Genomic DNA, 12,850 nt, shown 5'->3' on the forward strand with positions numbered 1-12,850 from the left:
TTCACAGAGCACTTGTTCTCTCTCTCCATTGGTCTTCCTGATATGTCACTTCAATTCCTCTTCCTACTCCTACACTGATCAGTCCTACCTTGACCTCTTCTACTACCAGGATGAGACCCAACGCAACCTAGAGGAGCAGCTGGGTAGTCAACATCCCAATTGTACAAACATTGAATTTTCCAGTGTCAAAGGACCATAAAACACAAGAGTAGAATCAGGCCATTCAGCCCATCAGGTCTGCTCCAATATTCAATCATAACTGATTTATTTTCCCTCTCAACTCATTCTCCTGCCTTCTGCTAATAACCTTTGCTGTCCCAACTGATCAAGAACCTTTTAACCTCTCGTGATGTAGAGGCATTGTATGAGCTCCATGGCCTGACACATCTAGAAAACAAGGCCCTAGTGTCAAAATGCTGTTTCTGGATCTCAGTTCAGCATTCAGCACTGTTGTCCCACAGTCCATGGTGAACAAACTCCTACTCCTCAGTCATCTAAATACACCACTATGCAACCGTGTGCTGGACTTCCTAACCGACAGACCTTACTTAGATAGTGTAGTTGTACCACCTCACCTCCCTCCCCATCAACCCCAGCACAGATGTCCCCCAGAACTGTGTGCTGAGCACGTTGCTGTCCACTATGGTCACACATGACTGCATGGCCAATCTCCTGAGTAATCGCATTGTCAGGTGGTGGGGCTCATCACTGACAACAATGAGACAGCCTGCAGGGAGGAGGTGGAAGAACCTATTAATCGATGTCAGCAAGATGAAGGAGATGGTTATCAGTCTCAGGAGTACTCACACCACTCACACCCCTTTCTACATCAGCGGCACAGCAGCGGAAACTACGAGCAGTTTCAAACTCCTGGCAGTGTACATCTTGTGGACCCACATTCCACACAATCAGGAAAGCTCACCAATACCTTTTCTTTCTGAGAAGGCTGAAGAAAGCTGGACTTTGCACATCCATACTCACATCAATCTACAGATAAGCAGTAGAGTGCATCCTAACAAGCTAGATCACTGCATGGCACAGAAACTGCACTGTGACAGACAGGATGGCTCTGCACCAGGGTAGTCAAAACTTACCAAGCATCACCGGCACCAGCCTACCTGCCATCAAAAGACATGTATACAGAAAGGTGCTGGAAAAGGACTAGGAACGTGATAAGGATTCCACCCTCCCCGCTCATGGACTGTTTGTCCCACTCCCATAAGAAAAGAGGCAAGGTAGCATCACATTAGGACCACCAGACTCAGTTACTTTCCCCAAGCAGTAAGGCTGATCAACACCTCCACCCTCTGACCCACCCCCTCCATACCCTCCAAACCACTACTATCATTTCCTGTCCCCCCTAATGTACAGACCCTTGTGCTTAGCGTCACTTCATGGACATTCGGTCACTCTATGTATATAAGCTATCTTATGTTTTTCTATTTGTTGTGTATTTTTTGTGCTCTGTTGGATCCTGAGTAACAATTATTTACTTATGTACTGAATGTCATTAAACAATCTTGAATAGTTTTGTAATGATTACCATTGAAAAGCATCTAACACTGGTAAGAAAGAATTATGAAAAGTAGAGAGAGGAAGCATATGAACAGTATGTTCATTGGACTTGTGAATTTAATAATATGGTAACTCGTTCTGTTCTTGTTGTATGTCTGGAGACACACGAAAGGCATCCTCTGTGAAGGTGCCAGAATTCCTCCCATTAATAAACCAGATAGATTTTATGACAAAGACGAGGAAAATCTTCAGATGCTCGAAATCCAAAGCAACACACACAAAACGCTGGAGGAACTCGGCAGGCCAGGCAGTGTCTATGGAAACGAGTAAACAGTCGATGTTTCGGGCCGAGACCCTTCATCAGGGCAGACCTGATTTTTGTGTGTGTTGCTTCGATTTTATTGGTTCATTGTCTCCGTTACTGATACTAGTTTTTTATATCTCAGAGTAAATATTTAACTGGATTTGAATACCGGTCTGGCAGCATTTGAATCTGTGGATTATCTCTGGATTACCATTGTTAAATCCCGACTGCACTAAAAGTCAGCCTGCAGCATGCGGAGGCAGCTTGATCTGCCGGTGGAAGTTGCTAGTATGGCACAACATTGAGAAAGCTTGCTGGAAGTCCTGGTGCAGATGGATTTTCTATTCCATATGGGGGCAGAGAACACTCCAGACATATGTTGCAAAATGACATGGGGAATTTGTCAGTGCCAGATATGCAGTTCTGAGAACCTGGGTGGAGTGATGCATGATCAAGGTGTTTTCTGATACCATAATCTGACCATTATGTCACTGGTCTCAAAAGCTGCATATATCCTTCAGATACCAACAGCTAGTGTGCATCTATTCTACCATTCCTTCACACAAAGTACTTCTGGAGGCTTCACACTAATATCGCAAAGCTCTTCATATCCAGGGCTATGCTGAAATCATTAAAGATAGTATCCTAATACATACGTAATCCTCCCCATCACACCTTCCTCGTTCCCTCAGCACCTAATCTCTTATTATTAAGACATGCATACTTTATCCCACATTCTCTCATAATTGTTTTGCCCTTGTCCTATTATTCTTTCCAATAAACTAGAACTGCACCTTAGCCAGATGGTGGAAAAAGAGCAAGCATGAAGTCATTACTTGGCTTGACACTTCCAAAAATCAGCTTAGAATATTCTCTTCCATTAAGATCTCCAGCTGGCTCTCTTCATTTTGTGCTGTTCTTGAATATCTCCCGGGTTAGAATGTATTCTAACATGCTTACTGACAACCACCACAGCCACACTGAATGTGCAGATCAACTTTTAATGCATTCAAACTTACAAAGCATTTGCTAGAAGCGGAATATGGCTGGTGGCTAATTCTGGCTTTGTTGATTAATATAAATAGACTTGAATAGAATATAACCAACACATATTCCACTCTCTGCTTCTACCCCTCCTCACAGTCCCCCACCCTGCTGTCATGACTATACCCCTTTCCCACGTGAAACCACCACGGTGGGCTTCACAGCTGAACAGGTGAGAAGACAGCTGAAACGTCTCAACCCAAGCAAGGCTGCAGGACTGGATGGTGTCAGTACCAGGGTGCTCAAAGCCTGTGCCACTCAGCTATGTGGAGTACTTCGCCATGTCTTCAACCTGAGCCTGAGGCTCCAGAGGGTTCCTGTGCTGTGGAAGATGTCCTGCCTCGTCCCTGTGCCGAAGACGCCCTGCCTCGTCCCTGTGCCGAAGACGCCGCGCCCCAGCAGCCTCAATGACTACAGACTGGTGGCACTGACCTCCCACATCATGAAGACCCTGGAGAGACTTGTTCTGGAGCTGCTCCAGCCTATGGTCAGGCCACACTTAGATCCCCTCCAATTCACCTACCAGCCCCGACTAGGAGTTGAGGATGCCATCGTCTACCTGCTGAACCGTGTCTACGCCCACCTGGACAAGCCAGCGAGCACTGTAAGGGTCATGTTTTTTGACTTCTCCAGTGCGTTCAACACCATCCGCCCTGCTCTGCTGGGGGAGAAACTGACAGCGATGCAGGTGGATGCTTTCCTGGTGTCATAGATTCTTGATTACCTGACTGGCAGACCACAGTACGTGTGCTTGCAACACCGTGTGTCCGACAGAGTGATCAGCAGCGCTGGGGCTCCACAGGGGACTGTCTTGTCTCCCTTTCTCTTCACCATTTACACCTCAGACTTCAACTACTGCACAGAGTCTTACCACCTTCAGAAGTTTTCTGATGACTCTGCCATAGTTGGATGCATCAGCAAGGGAGATGAGGCTGAGTACAGGGCTACGGTACGAAACTTTGTCACATGGTGTGAGCAGAATTATCTGCAGCTTAATGTGAAAAAGGCTAAGGAGCTGGTGGTAGACCTGAGGAGAGCTAAGGCACCGGTGACCCCTGTTTCCATCCAGGGGGTCAGTGTGGACATGGTGGAGGATTACAAATACCTGGGGATACGAATTGACAATAAACTGGACTGGTCAAAGAACACTGAGGCTGTCTACAAGAAGGGTCAGAGCCGTCTCTATTTCCTGAGGAGGCTGAGGTCCTTTAACATCTGCCGGATGATGCTGAGGATGTTCTATGAGTCTGTGGTGGCCAGTGCAATCATGTTTGCTGTTGTGTGCTGGGGCAGCAGGCTGAGGGTAGCAGACACCAAAAGAATCAACAAACTCATTCGTAGGGCCAGTGATGTTGTGGGGATGGAACTGGACTCTCTGACGGTGGTGTCTGAAAAGAGGATGCCGTCCAAGTTGCATGCCATCTTGGTCAATGTCTCCCATCCACTACATAACGTACTGGTTGGGCACAGGAGTACATTCAGCCAGAGTCGTTCCACGGAGATGCAACACAGAGCGTCATAGGAAGTCATTCCTGCCTGTGGCCATCAAACTGTACAACTCCTCCCTTGGAGGGTCAGATACCCTGAGCCAATAGGCTGGTCCTGGACTTATTTCCTGGCATAATTTACGTATTAGTATTTAACTATTTATGGTCTTATTACTATTTAATTATTTATGGTGCAACTGTAACGAAAACCAATTTCCCCCGGGATCAATAAAGTATGACTATGACTATGGTCGTACAGTGCACAATGAAATGGACTTGAGAAGAACATAGAGTGGTGAAATAGCTTGGCACATGGAAGCAAACATGGCTTGTATTTATTTTTTGCTCTGGTCTTTGGTGCCATGAATCCAAGTAAGGAGTTATTGGTGAGGACAGGTACATTTTAAAAAGCACCTTAAGGAGAAGAAGAGTTGCATTGGTTTAAAGCAGTAATTCCAGAGTTCAGGGAGCTGATTACTCAAAGCATGACTCCTAATGATGGTAGGACTAAATTTGACATGCTGAAGAATACAGGATTGTTGAAGTGTAGTTAACTCTAAAGATTATAGGGTTCAGTAAGGTCAAAGGGATAGAGGAGGAACTACTGTGAAGAATTTTATCAAGGATGAGAGTTTTAAAGTACAGGTTCTGCTTTAAGGTCTGTGGTAAATGAATAAATGGTAGGAGTGTTTTGTATGAATTGGACACGCTAAGCAAAGCTTTGGAGTGTAGTTACACACCCAAAATGCTAGAGCAACTCAGCAGCATCTACAGAAATGAACAGTTGACTTTTCAGGCGAGACCCTTCCTCAGGAGGGTAGTTGATGGAAGGCCACGGTTGTATGTTGAACTGGTCAAGACTAGAGAAAACAAAGGAACGGATAAAGGATCAGCACAGGCAGAGGTATAATCCAGCATTGTTAAAATGTTGATAATGATGCAAGGACATGTTGGCAGCTGGCTGATCTCAAGATTAGATACAATATTAAGGTTGTAAAAGAGGATGGAATCAGTAGACAGAGAACAAATGTTGTCTTTGGGACCGAAAACAGTGACAGGTAAAGTCAAACCTGTAGTTTCAATGATCAATGTAATTAATAATAGCTTCTAACTCAAAATTGATCTAATCAGCCGCAACAATGTTCCACATCGAGATTGATACTATGACTGCATAGATTTAAAATGCTAAATTTACAATTGTTATTTCAAGTTCAAGTTCAAATTTAAGTTTATTATTCAACCATACATGAATACAGCCTATCAAAGCAGCATAATATATAGTAGCTACTCATCAAACTTGCCATTCAAATCTGTTTGATAATGTACATTGGGATATGTTTCTACATTAAATATTGTATAAATGCAAGTACAGTAGTGTTTGTTTTGAACTAGGTGTAGTCAATCATGGCTGAAATTTTTTTTAAAAAAATCCATAATCCAGAAATGAATCCAAAAACTAAATATCTGCAGAACAATAGTACTTTGTCAGTCTGATGGTACTACCATTGAATCTTGTTGACAAGTTATTGGCAATGTTACTTCACACCTGGGTAAAATTATTCAGACTGCAAATTGTTACAGTGGTTTCTTAAGGGTTTATATGATTCAGAATTCCTGGTTTCTTTGTGCCAGAGCTCTGTGATATATTTGAAGAATTCTCCAAACAGGTGAGGTTACTATTTGGAGAGCAAACTGAGGCAGTATAAAATTTTTTAATGAATCCTTACAGAGGCTCTTTGGAACTGACACATGGGGATGCAATTTCCTGCAGATTGTCCTAGATAGTTTCCTCTTGAGAGTAAATAATTGAATGCACACCCAGAATGCAGCTTTCCCAATTTTAATCATCGATTTTGGGAATAGGAAATGTTATATAATTATATTTTATGTGTTATACATTCTGTATCATTCTGTTGCCACATAGGGATGTGGTCCTTTAGGAAGAAAATAACTAATTGCTATTAATCAGGGTCTTTGATTAATCAGTTTTTAATTTCCCACCAAGCTACTGTTTAAAATCTTGTTTGGGCAAATTTTAGGAAGCATTTTTATCATTTTTCCATTAATTAGAGGTCTTAAGACTGACCTCTGTCTTGTGGTGACTTGTAGGTTAATACAAATGTCTGTTAAGAGCAAATGGTGTGAGTTCATGTGTTCCTTTACAGAGAAAAGAACAGATAAATCCGCAGTCTCAGGTGCTATTCGATTGCAAATCAGTGTTGAAATCAAAGGTGAAGAGAAAGTTGCTCCTTATCACATTCAATATACCTGTCTGCATGAAGTAAGTTCAGCATTTCGATACCTTCCTCCCTTTCCCTGATGTTTGGTTGACTGAAAAATCATAAAAGCTGTCATTTATTTTAATTTCGAAAGTTGTACAAGTAAAGATAAATACAGTACTGAATATCCATTGAAATAATACATGGCAATTAACTGAGAGTGAAGCACAATTAATTATGATTTAAAACATAAATTGACACATTACATTATTTTTAATTTTTTTGGTGAAGATCAGGGTTAATGTTACTGATGGTATTGTGTATTGCTTATATACATATTACCAAGCTGTTTTTGATTGTATACGAAAATATAGCTGGTACCCTCTGAATAATGATATTCAGTTGTAATGTGAAAAATAGGAAGCCGGTCAGCAAGACATTTTGAAGATAATATCTAATTATCCAAGTCAAAACGTGACCACGAAGTACATTAGAGCATCTGGAGTCTGAATTTAAATCCAGCTTTAATTAATGAGAAAAGAAATTGTGTGTGTGCCTGTCTGGCCCTGTCTGCCCTCGCTTTCCCTAATGAATCTCAGTTCACAGCTCATATGTGCTCAGTTTGCCATTCTCACACAGAGAAACCAAAATGATAGGTATAGGAAAATATAAATTTTACACCAGATACAGAGCAGATTTTTTTTGGTGTCAAGATAGAGGAAGAGAGAGGATTATGCTGCTTTAAGCCATGTTGTACTTGATGAGGGACTGTTAGTTCTTGTCACTGTTTCTTTTGGAAGTGTATCCATTGTCATTCTTTTCTTGAAGGAGCAATAACATTATTCAAGCAATTTAACTCTGAAGAAAGCTGAACTGTGTTGAAACTTTGGTTTCCCCTTGTCTAAAGTACCAAAGCATCTGGATTGAGAATTTACCACAATGCAGAGAGTATGGTCACTGTTTGTTTTGATTCACTTTTGTGTATGAGTTCTGTTGCATAAGGGTAATACATTTAAGGTAATCAGACATTGTACATTATACATTATTTGGCATGTGCTTCCTGCTATTTCTTGCATTTCAGTCATTTGCTACTGTTGCATTTTTCTTGTTATTCGGATGATATGCATCTCTGTGCTTTTTGAACATTGTTCTAGAAATAGAAAAAATGTTACAGTAGAATTGGGCAACAAATCCAGACTGCTGGAGGAACTGGGCAGGTCAAGAAGCATCTATGGAGGGGAACAGAGAGTTGATGTTTCAGGCTGAGACCCTTCATCAGAACTGGGAAGGAACAAACAAAAAGTTGGGGGGTGGGGCGCGTGGAGATGAAGTGAGAAGCTGGGAGGTGACAAATGGAAAAAATTAAAGGGCAGAAGAAAGAAGAAACTGATAGAAGGCATTGGACCATGGGAGAAAAGGAAAGGAATAGGGAACGAGAAGGAGGTGATGGGCAGGTGGAGAGAAGGGAATGGTTACGAGGGGAGCCAAGATGAGGAATTGAAAAAGAGATAAGGGGGAGGGGTAGAAATTTCTGGAAGTTAGAGAAATCAGTGTATGTGCCATCAGATTGGAGTTATTTAGATCAATGGTCATTGAATTTGGCAGCTTGTCAGCCACTTCCTCCTCTAGCCACTTCCTGATTACCACTTAAATTCCAAGCCTCAAACTTCAGTATGTAACCACCATTGATTTTCTTCCACATCCTCCCCTTTTTGCTGAATCTTTAGCTCCTGGTGCATCTTTTTCAACCATGAGAAGGTGCACTTAAAGCTGTAGCAGCAGACCCAGAATGAAAAGCGTTCTTGACACACCACTTCTATACCAACCCACATCACCCATTTTAGACTTTCTGGACCTGCGTAGTAGGAGTAATAATGGCTTACCTATTTAAAGAACTTCACCAGTACAGGAAGTATTTTGTTGTATCTGCTAGTAAGAGAGAAAGGGGAAATAATAGATATTATTAAGTTGGGAATCAACACAACATTTTCAGGCATAGTTTTTGAAAGAAATAGGCTTTCCTCATCTAAAGTCACCAACTTGAAATGTTAAATATACCTCTCCATTGATGTTATTGGTCCTGCTGACTGTTTTTCTGGGCGTTATGTTTTATTTTAGATTTCTAGCACTTACAATATTTAGCTTCGTTTGTGTATTTGTGTTGCCAAGGTGGAGGGAATATGAGGAGTATTTGACAGGGTTGTGCATAATGGTTTACTGATGGTTTGATGTTAGAGCTAAACAAGAAAGCAGCAAAGTAAGGTCTGAAAATCAGAACAAAACTGAAGCTAGTGGAATTTGGAGATCGTATGACTGATGAAAAGCTGGAAGAAAATACTTACAATATAATATGTCAGCCATTATAGTTGGGTCAGATGATGCAGAAATAGCATTAGTTAAATTAATTCTTAATTTGATGAACAGACAGATGAAACTTCCTGCAGTATATTGCAATGATGGGTGGGGGACAGTGATGTTTTAGAGCGATAAGCTACCAGGCATATTTATTTTTATAATAGTTACACTTTATTTCATGTTGTCTTCTGATGACATTATAATTCAGCTTGTGTAGAATGCTTTTGATTAAGTTTCAGAAAATACGTACTGCCAACAGTTAGGACACTTAGTGACTTTGAGTAATTTAGGTGCATTATTCTTCCATGAATAATTGAACAGGATCATCACTGACAGCTGGAGTTACTTTGCATCAACAATTAGGTACAAACGTAAAAAGGCACTAGCTCACAATTATGTACAGTTTAAAGCTAAGCTGTTTGCTGTTACTCTTTTGCAGAACCTTTTCCACTGTCTCACAGATCTTCAGAGTAGTGGTGTTGTAAAAATACCAGATGCCAAAGGAGATGAAGCGTGGAAGGTTTACTTTGATGAAACTGCACAAGAAATAGTGGATGAATTTGCAATGCGTTATGGAATAGAATCCATTTACCAGGCAATGACGTAAGTTTGAAATATAATTTTTAGGAAGACTAGTGACAACCGACAGGAGGAATAAAACCTGTGTTTTTCCACTCATGGTTAAACAATGAAATAAATGGAAGAGTGTTGCAATGTAACACAGCTCAAATTATTCCAGTGATTTAGCAGTCACATTCTGGCGTATATTCAAAGACATGGTAGTCTGAGAACTGAGATTAACCTCAAACTTAATTTGGGGCTAGATCAGATGGGTAGGAACTGAGACAGATGGCAAACAGTGTGAACTTGACAATGTTAGGCCCTGCCTTTTTAAAATCCCTGGAGTTAATTTACACACGCCTACCTGCAGGCTCCAGGTAGGTGTGTGTAAATTGTACCTGACAGCAACCATGAAAAGAATAACTTGACAGCATAGGGAAGGCTTTTGAAAAATATCCAATGTTGCTTAAAGAAGAGATCGGAGACCCCTAATTCTTTCTGTGTGTTAAAGGAGCAAAGACGCATTCCTCTTTCCTGACCCCAAGGAAGTTAAAAATACACATTACTCCTGAATCCCTTTTGACCCAAATTCTTATACCGTCCAGGTAAACTCAAAGAATGCTGTTTTTTATTAAGAAAGCAATTGGGACCTGATTGTATAGCCAGGGGTTGACCCATAAGCATAAAGGAAGATCTGACTGGCTTCTGGTTGCTGCTTTGCCCATTCATTCACTAGATTATTTTAAGATTGAAAATGGTAAGATGGGTTAAAACTGTCAACAGGTAAATATCTTGGACTGTTTTAACTTCTCCTCTCTGGGTTATTAAAATTTGACAGGATTAAAATCATGCTTGTTATTCTGGCATAACTGAAATGAAAACTGAAACAAACATTATGTGGCAAATATTATCATTTCAGTAGATCTTGTATTCATTTAGTTTGCGTGAAGTGAATTTATAGAGCTTGTTAATTAACAAGGGAAGTAAAGATGGGAACCCCACCACCTGGACATTGCCCTCCAAGTCACACAGCACCCTGACTTGGAAATATATCATTGTTCCTACGCCAATGCCAGATCTCTTGAAACTTCCTGTATACCCACACCTCATGGATTGCAGCATTCTAAGAAGGCAAATCACCGCTAGCAATTGGGGATGGGCCATTGATGCTGGCTCTGACTGTGGAGTTCTCATCTAAAGAATGAATGAAAAAAAATACCTTCAGGGTGGATGCTTCATATTAAAGTACAAAATTACTAGAATCGTCAAAAGTAAAAAGTAACTTGGAAAAAATTGCATATATTGTTAATCTCAAGCAAATATATCCCGGAGGGTGGGGGAGGGGGAAATGGGACATTACATAGATACCTTCCATTAGAATTAAATTCTGAGGAAGTGGTAATGTATTTTTTTCAGATGTGAGTTGATTTTCGTTATCTGGAATATAGCTTTATAAAAGCTTATATTTGTTTTTTTTAAACATCAGATTTTACAAAATGAGATTTTGCTGATATTTAAAAAATGTAGCAAAGAAACGCAGTTTTTCTATTTCTAATTTAAACATGTGCAATGTACTATTTGTGTCCAATGCCTAACTGTAAGCTTCTGCCTTTACAGGCATTTTGCTTGTTTATCTTCTAAGTACATGTGTCCAGGAGTGCCAGCTGTAATGAGTACCTTGTTAGCTAATATAAATGCATACTATGCACACACCACTGCCTCTACCAATGTATCTGCCTCTGATCGTTTCGCTGCTTCAAACTTTGGGGTAGGTCCATCCCTACATTCGCCTTCAATGTTTGTGTTATTTCATTTTTGTGTATAGTTTTATGTATTGTTTTGCTTCCATTCACAATCTCACTCCCCTCTTGTACGCGAACATGGTCAGTCTGGAATCTTGTTCCAATGTGCTTCGAGAACTGGCCATTCACAGGTCAGTGGGAGTCATACTCCTTGCCTTCAGATGTTTGTTCCTCTCCTGCTTTGCACACAGAGCTTCTCTGAACCAGTCAAATGAGAACTTTCTGTGTGGATCTTCAGAGACTATTGTGTCTTATCATTTGCTGTTGATGTACAGTCCTAATAAGTTTATGTTTGTAACCTTAGGAATAATTTTGGTTGTATTCATTGCATAATTTGATACTGCTGCTATAGTTGGCACATAAAGATCCTCCCCTGCTTATGAATGTCTGACATACGTATATACCATCTATACATACAACTGTGCATTTGACAGACTGGCTGGATAGATGTTCTGGTTGCAGCTGGGATGCAGGCATCTTATGCTGCTAGAAATGAAATATACAGCTGCATTTCTTGAAACACACGAAATGTGTTACAAGACCGTAAGCTATAAGAGCACAATTAGACCATTCAGCCTATCATGTCTGCTCCGCCATTCCAACATGGCTGATTTATTATCCCTCTTAACCCCATTGTCTTGCCTTCTCCCCATAATTTTTGACATCCTTACTAAGCAGGAACCTATCAAGCTTCACTATAAATATACCCAATGACTTGGCCTCCACAGATTCACTACCCACTGGCTAAAGAAATTCCTCCTAATTTCTGTTGTAAATGATTGTCCCTCTATTTTGAAGCTTCCCCTCGAGTCCTAGACTCCCCCATGACAGGAAACATCCTCTCCATATCCACTCAGTTTAGGCCACTAGGCCATGATCTTGAACATAATTTGATTGGTTTCATTGAGATCTCTCCCTCATTCTTCTAACTCCATTGAGTACTGGCCCAGAGCTATCAAATGCTTGTCATATAATAACCCTTTCATTCTTGGAATCATTCTCTTGAATCTCTTTTGGAATCTCTCCAATCCCAGCATATCTTTTTTGAGGTAAGGGGTTCTCAAAATACTCCAAGTGTGGTCTGACCAATGCCTTATAAAGCCTCAGCATTATATCCTTGCTTTTGCTATGTATTCTAGTTCCCCTGAAATGAATGCTAACATTATATTTGCCTTCCTTACCACTGACTCAATATGCAAGTTAACCTTTAGGAATCCTGCGTAAGGACTTCCAAGTCCCTTTGCACCTCTGATATTTGAATTTTCATCCCGTTTAGAAAATATTCTACAACTTTATTCCTTCTACCAAAATGAATGTCCATACACTTTCTTACACTATATTCTGTCTGCCGCTTCTTTTCCCATTCTCCCAATCTGTCTACATCCTTCTGTAGACTCGCTACTTCCTCAACACTACCTGCCCCTGCACCTATTTTTGTATCGCCTGTAAAATTGTCCACAAAGCCATCAATCCTGTCATCCAAATCATTGTCATATAACGGTATTGGGGGTAAGGTATTGGTGTGGGTGGAGAATTGGTTAGCAGACAGGAAGCAAAGAGTGG

At 40.8% G+C, this 12,850-nt stretch overlaps 1 protein-coding gene across 5 annotated transcripts in view; it reads left to right on the forward strand.

Moving 5' to 3' along the window:
* LOC134343935 (protein unc-13 homolog B-like) overlaps nucleotides 1–12,850 on the forward strand; it is a 519,229-nt gene that overhangs the window by 390,489 nt on the left and 115,890 nt on the right. For all 5 annotated transcript variants that reach the window (XM_063042888.1, XM_063042887.1, XM_063042890.1 and 2 more), the window contains 3 exons: nucleotides 6,516–6,631; nucleotides 9,364–9,527; nucleotides 11,103–11,253. In XM_063042888.1, coding sequence (XP_062898958.1) covers nucleotides 6,516–6,631; nucleotides 9,364–9,527; nucleotides 11,103–11,253 — 431 coding nt within the window. The remainder of the gene's footprint in view (nucleotides 1–6,515; nucleotides 6,632–9,363; nucleotides 9,528–11,102; nucleotides 11,254–12,850) is intronic.

The sequence above is a fragment of the Mobula hypostoma genome, chromosome 3, assembly GCF_963921235.1.
Source record: "Mobula hypostoma chromosome 3, sMobHyp1.1, whole genome shotgun sequence".
NCBI classification, from domain to species: domain Eukaryota; kingdom Metazoa; phylum Chordata; class Chondrichthyes; order Myliobatiformes; family Myliobatidae; genus Mobula; species Mobula hypostoma.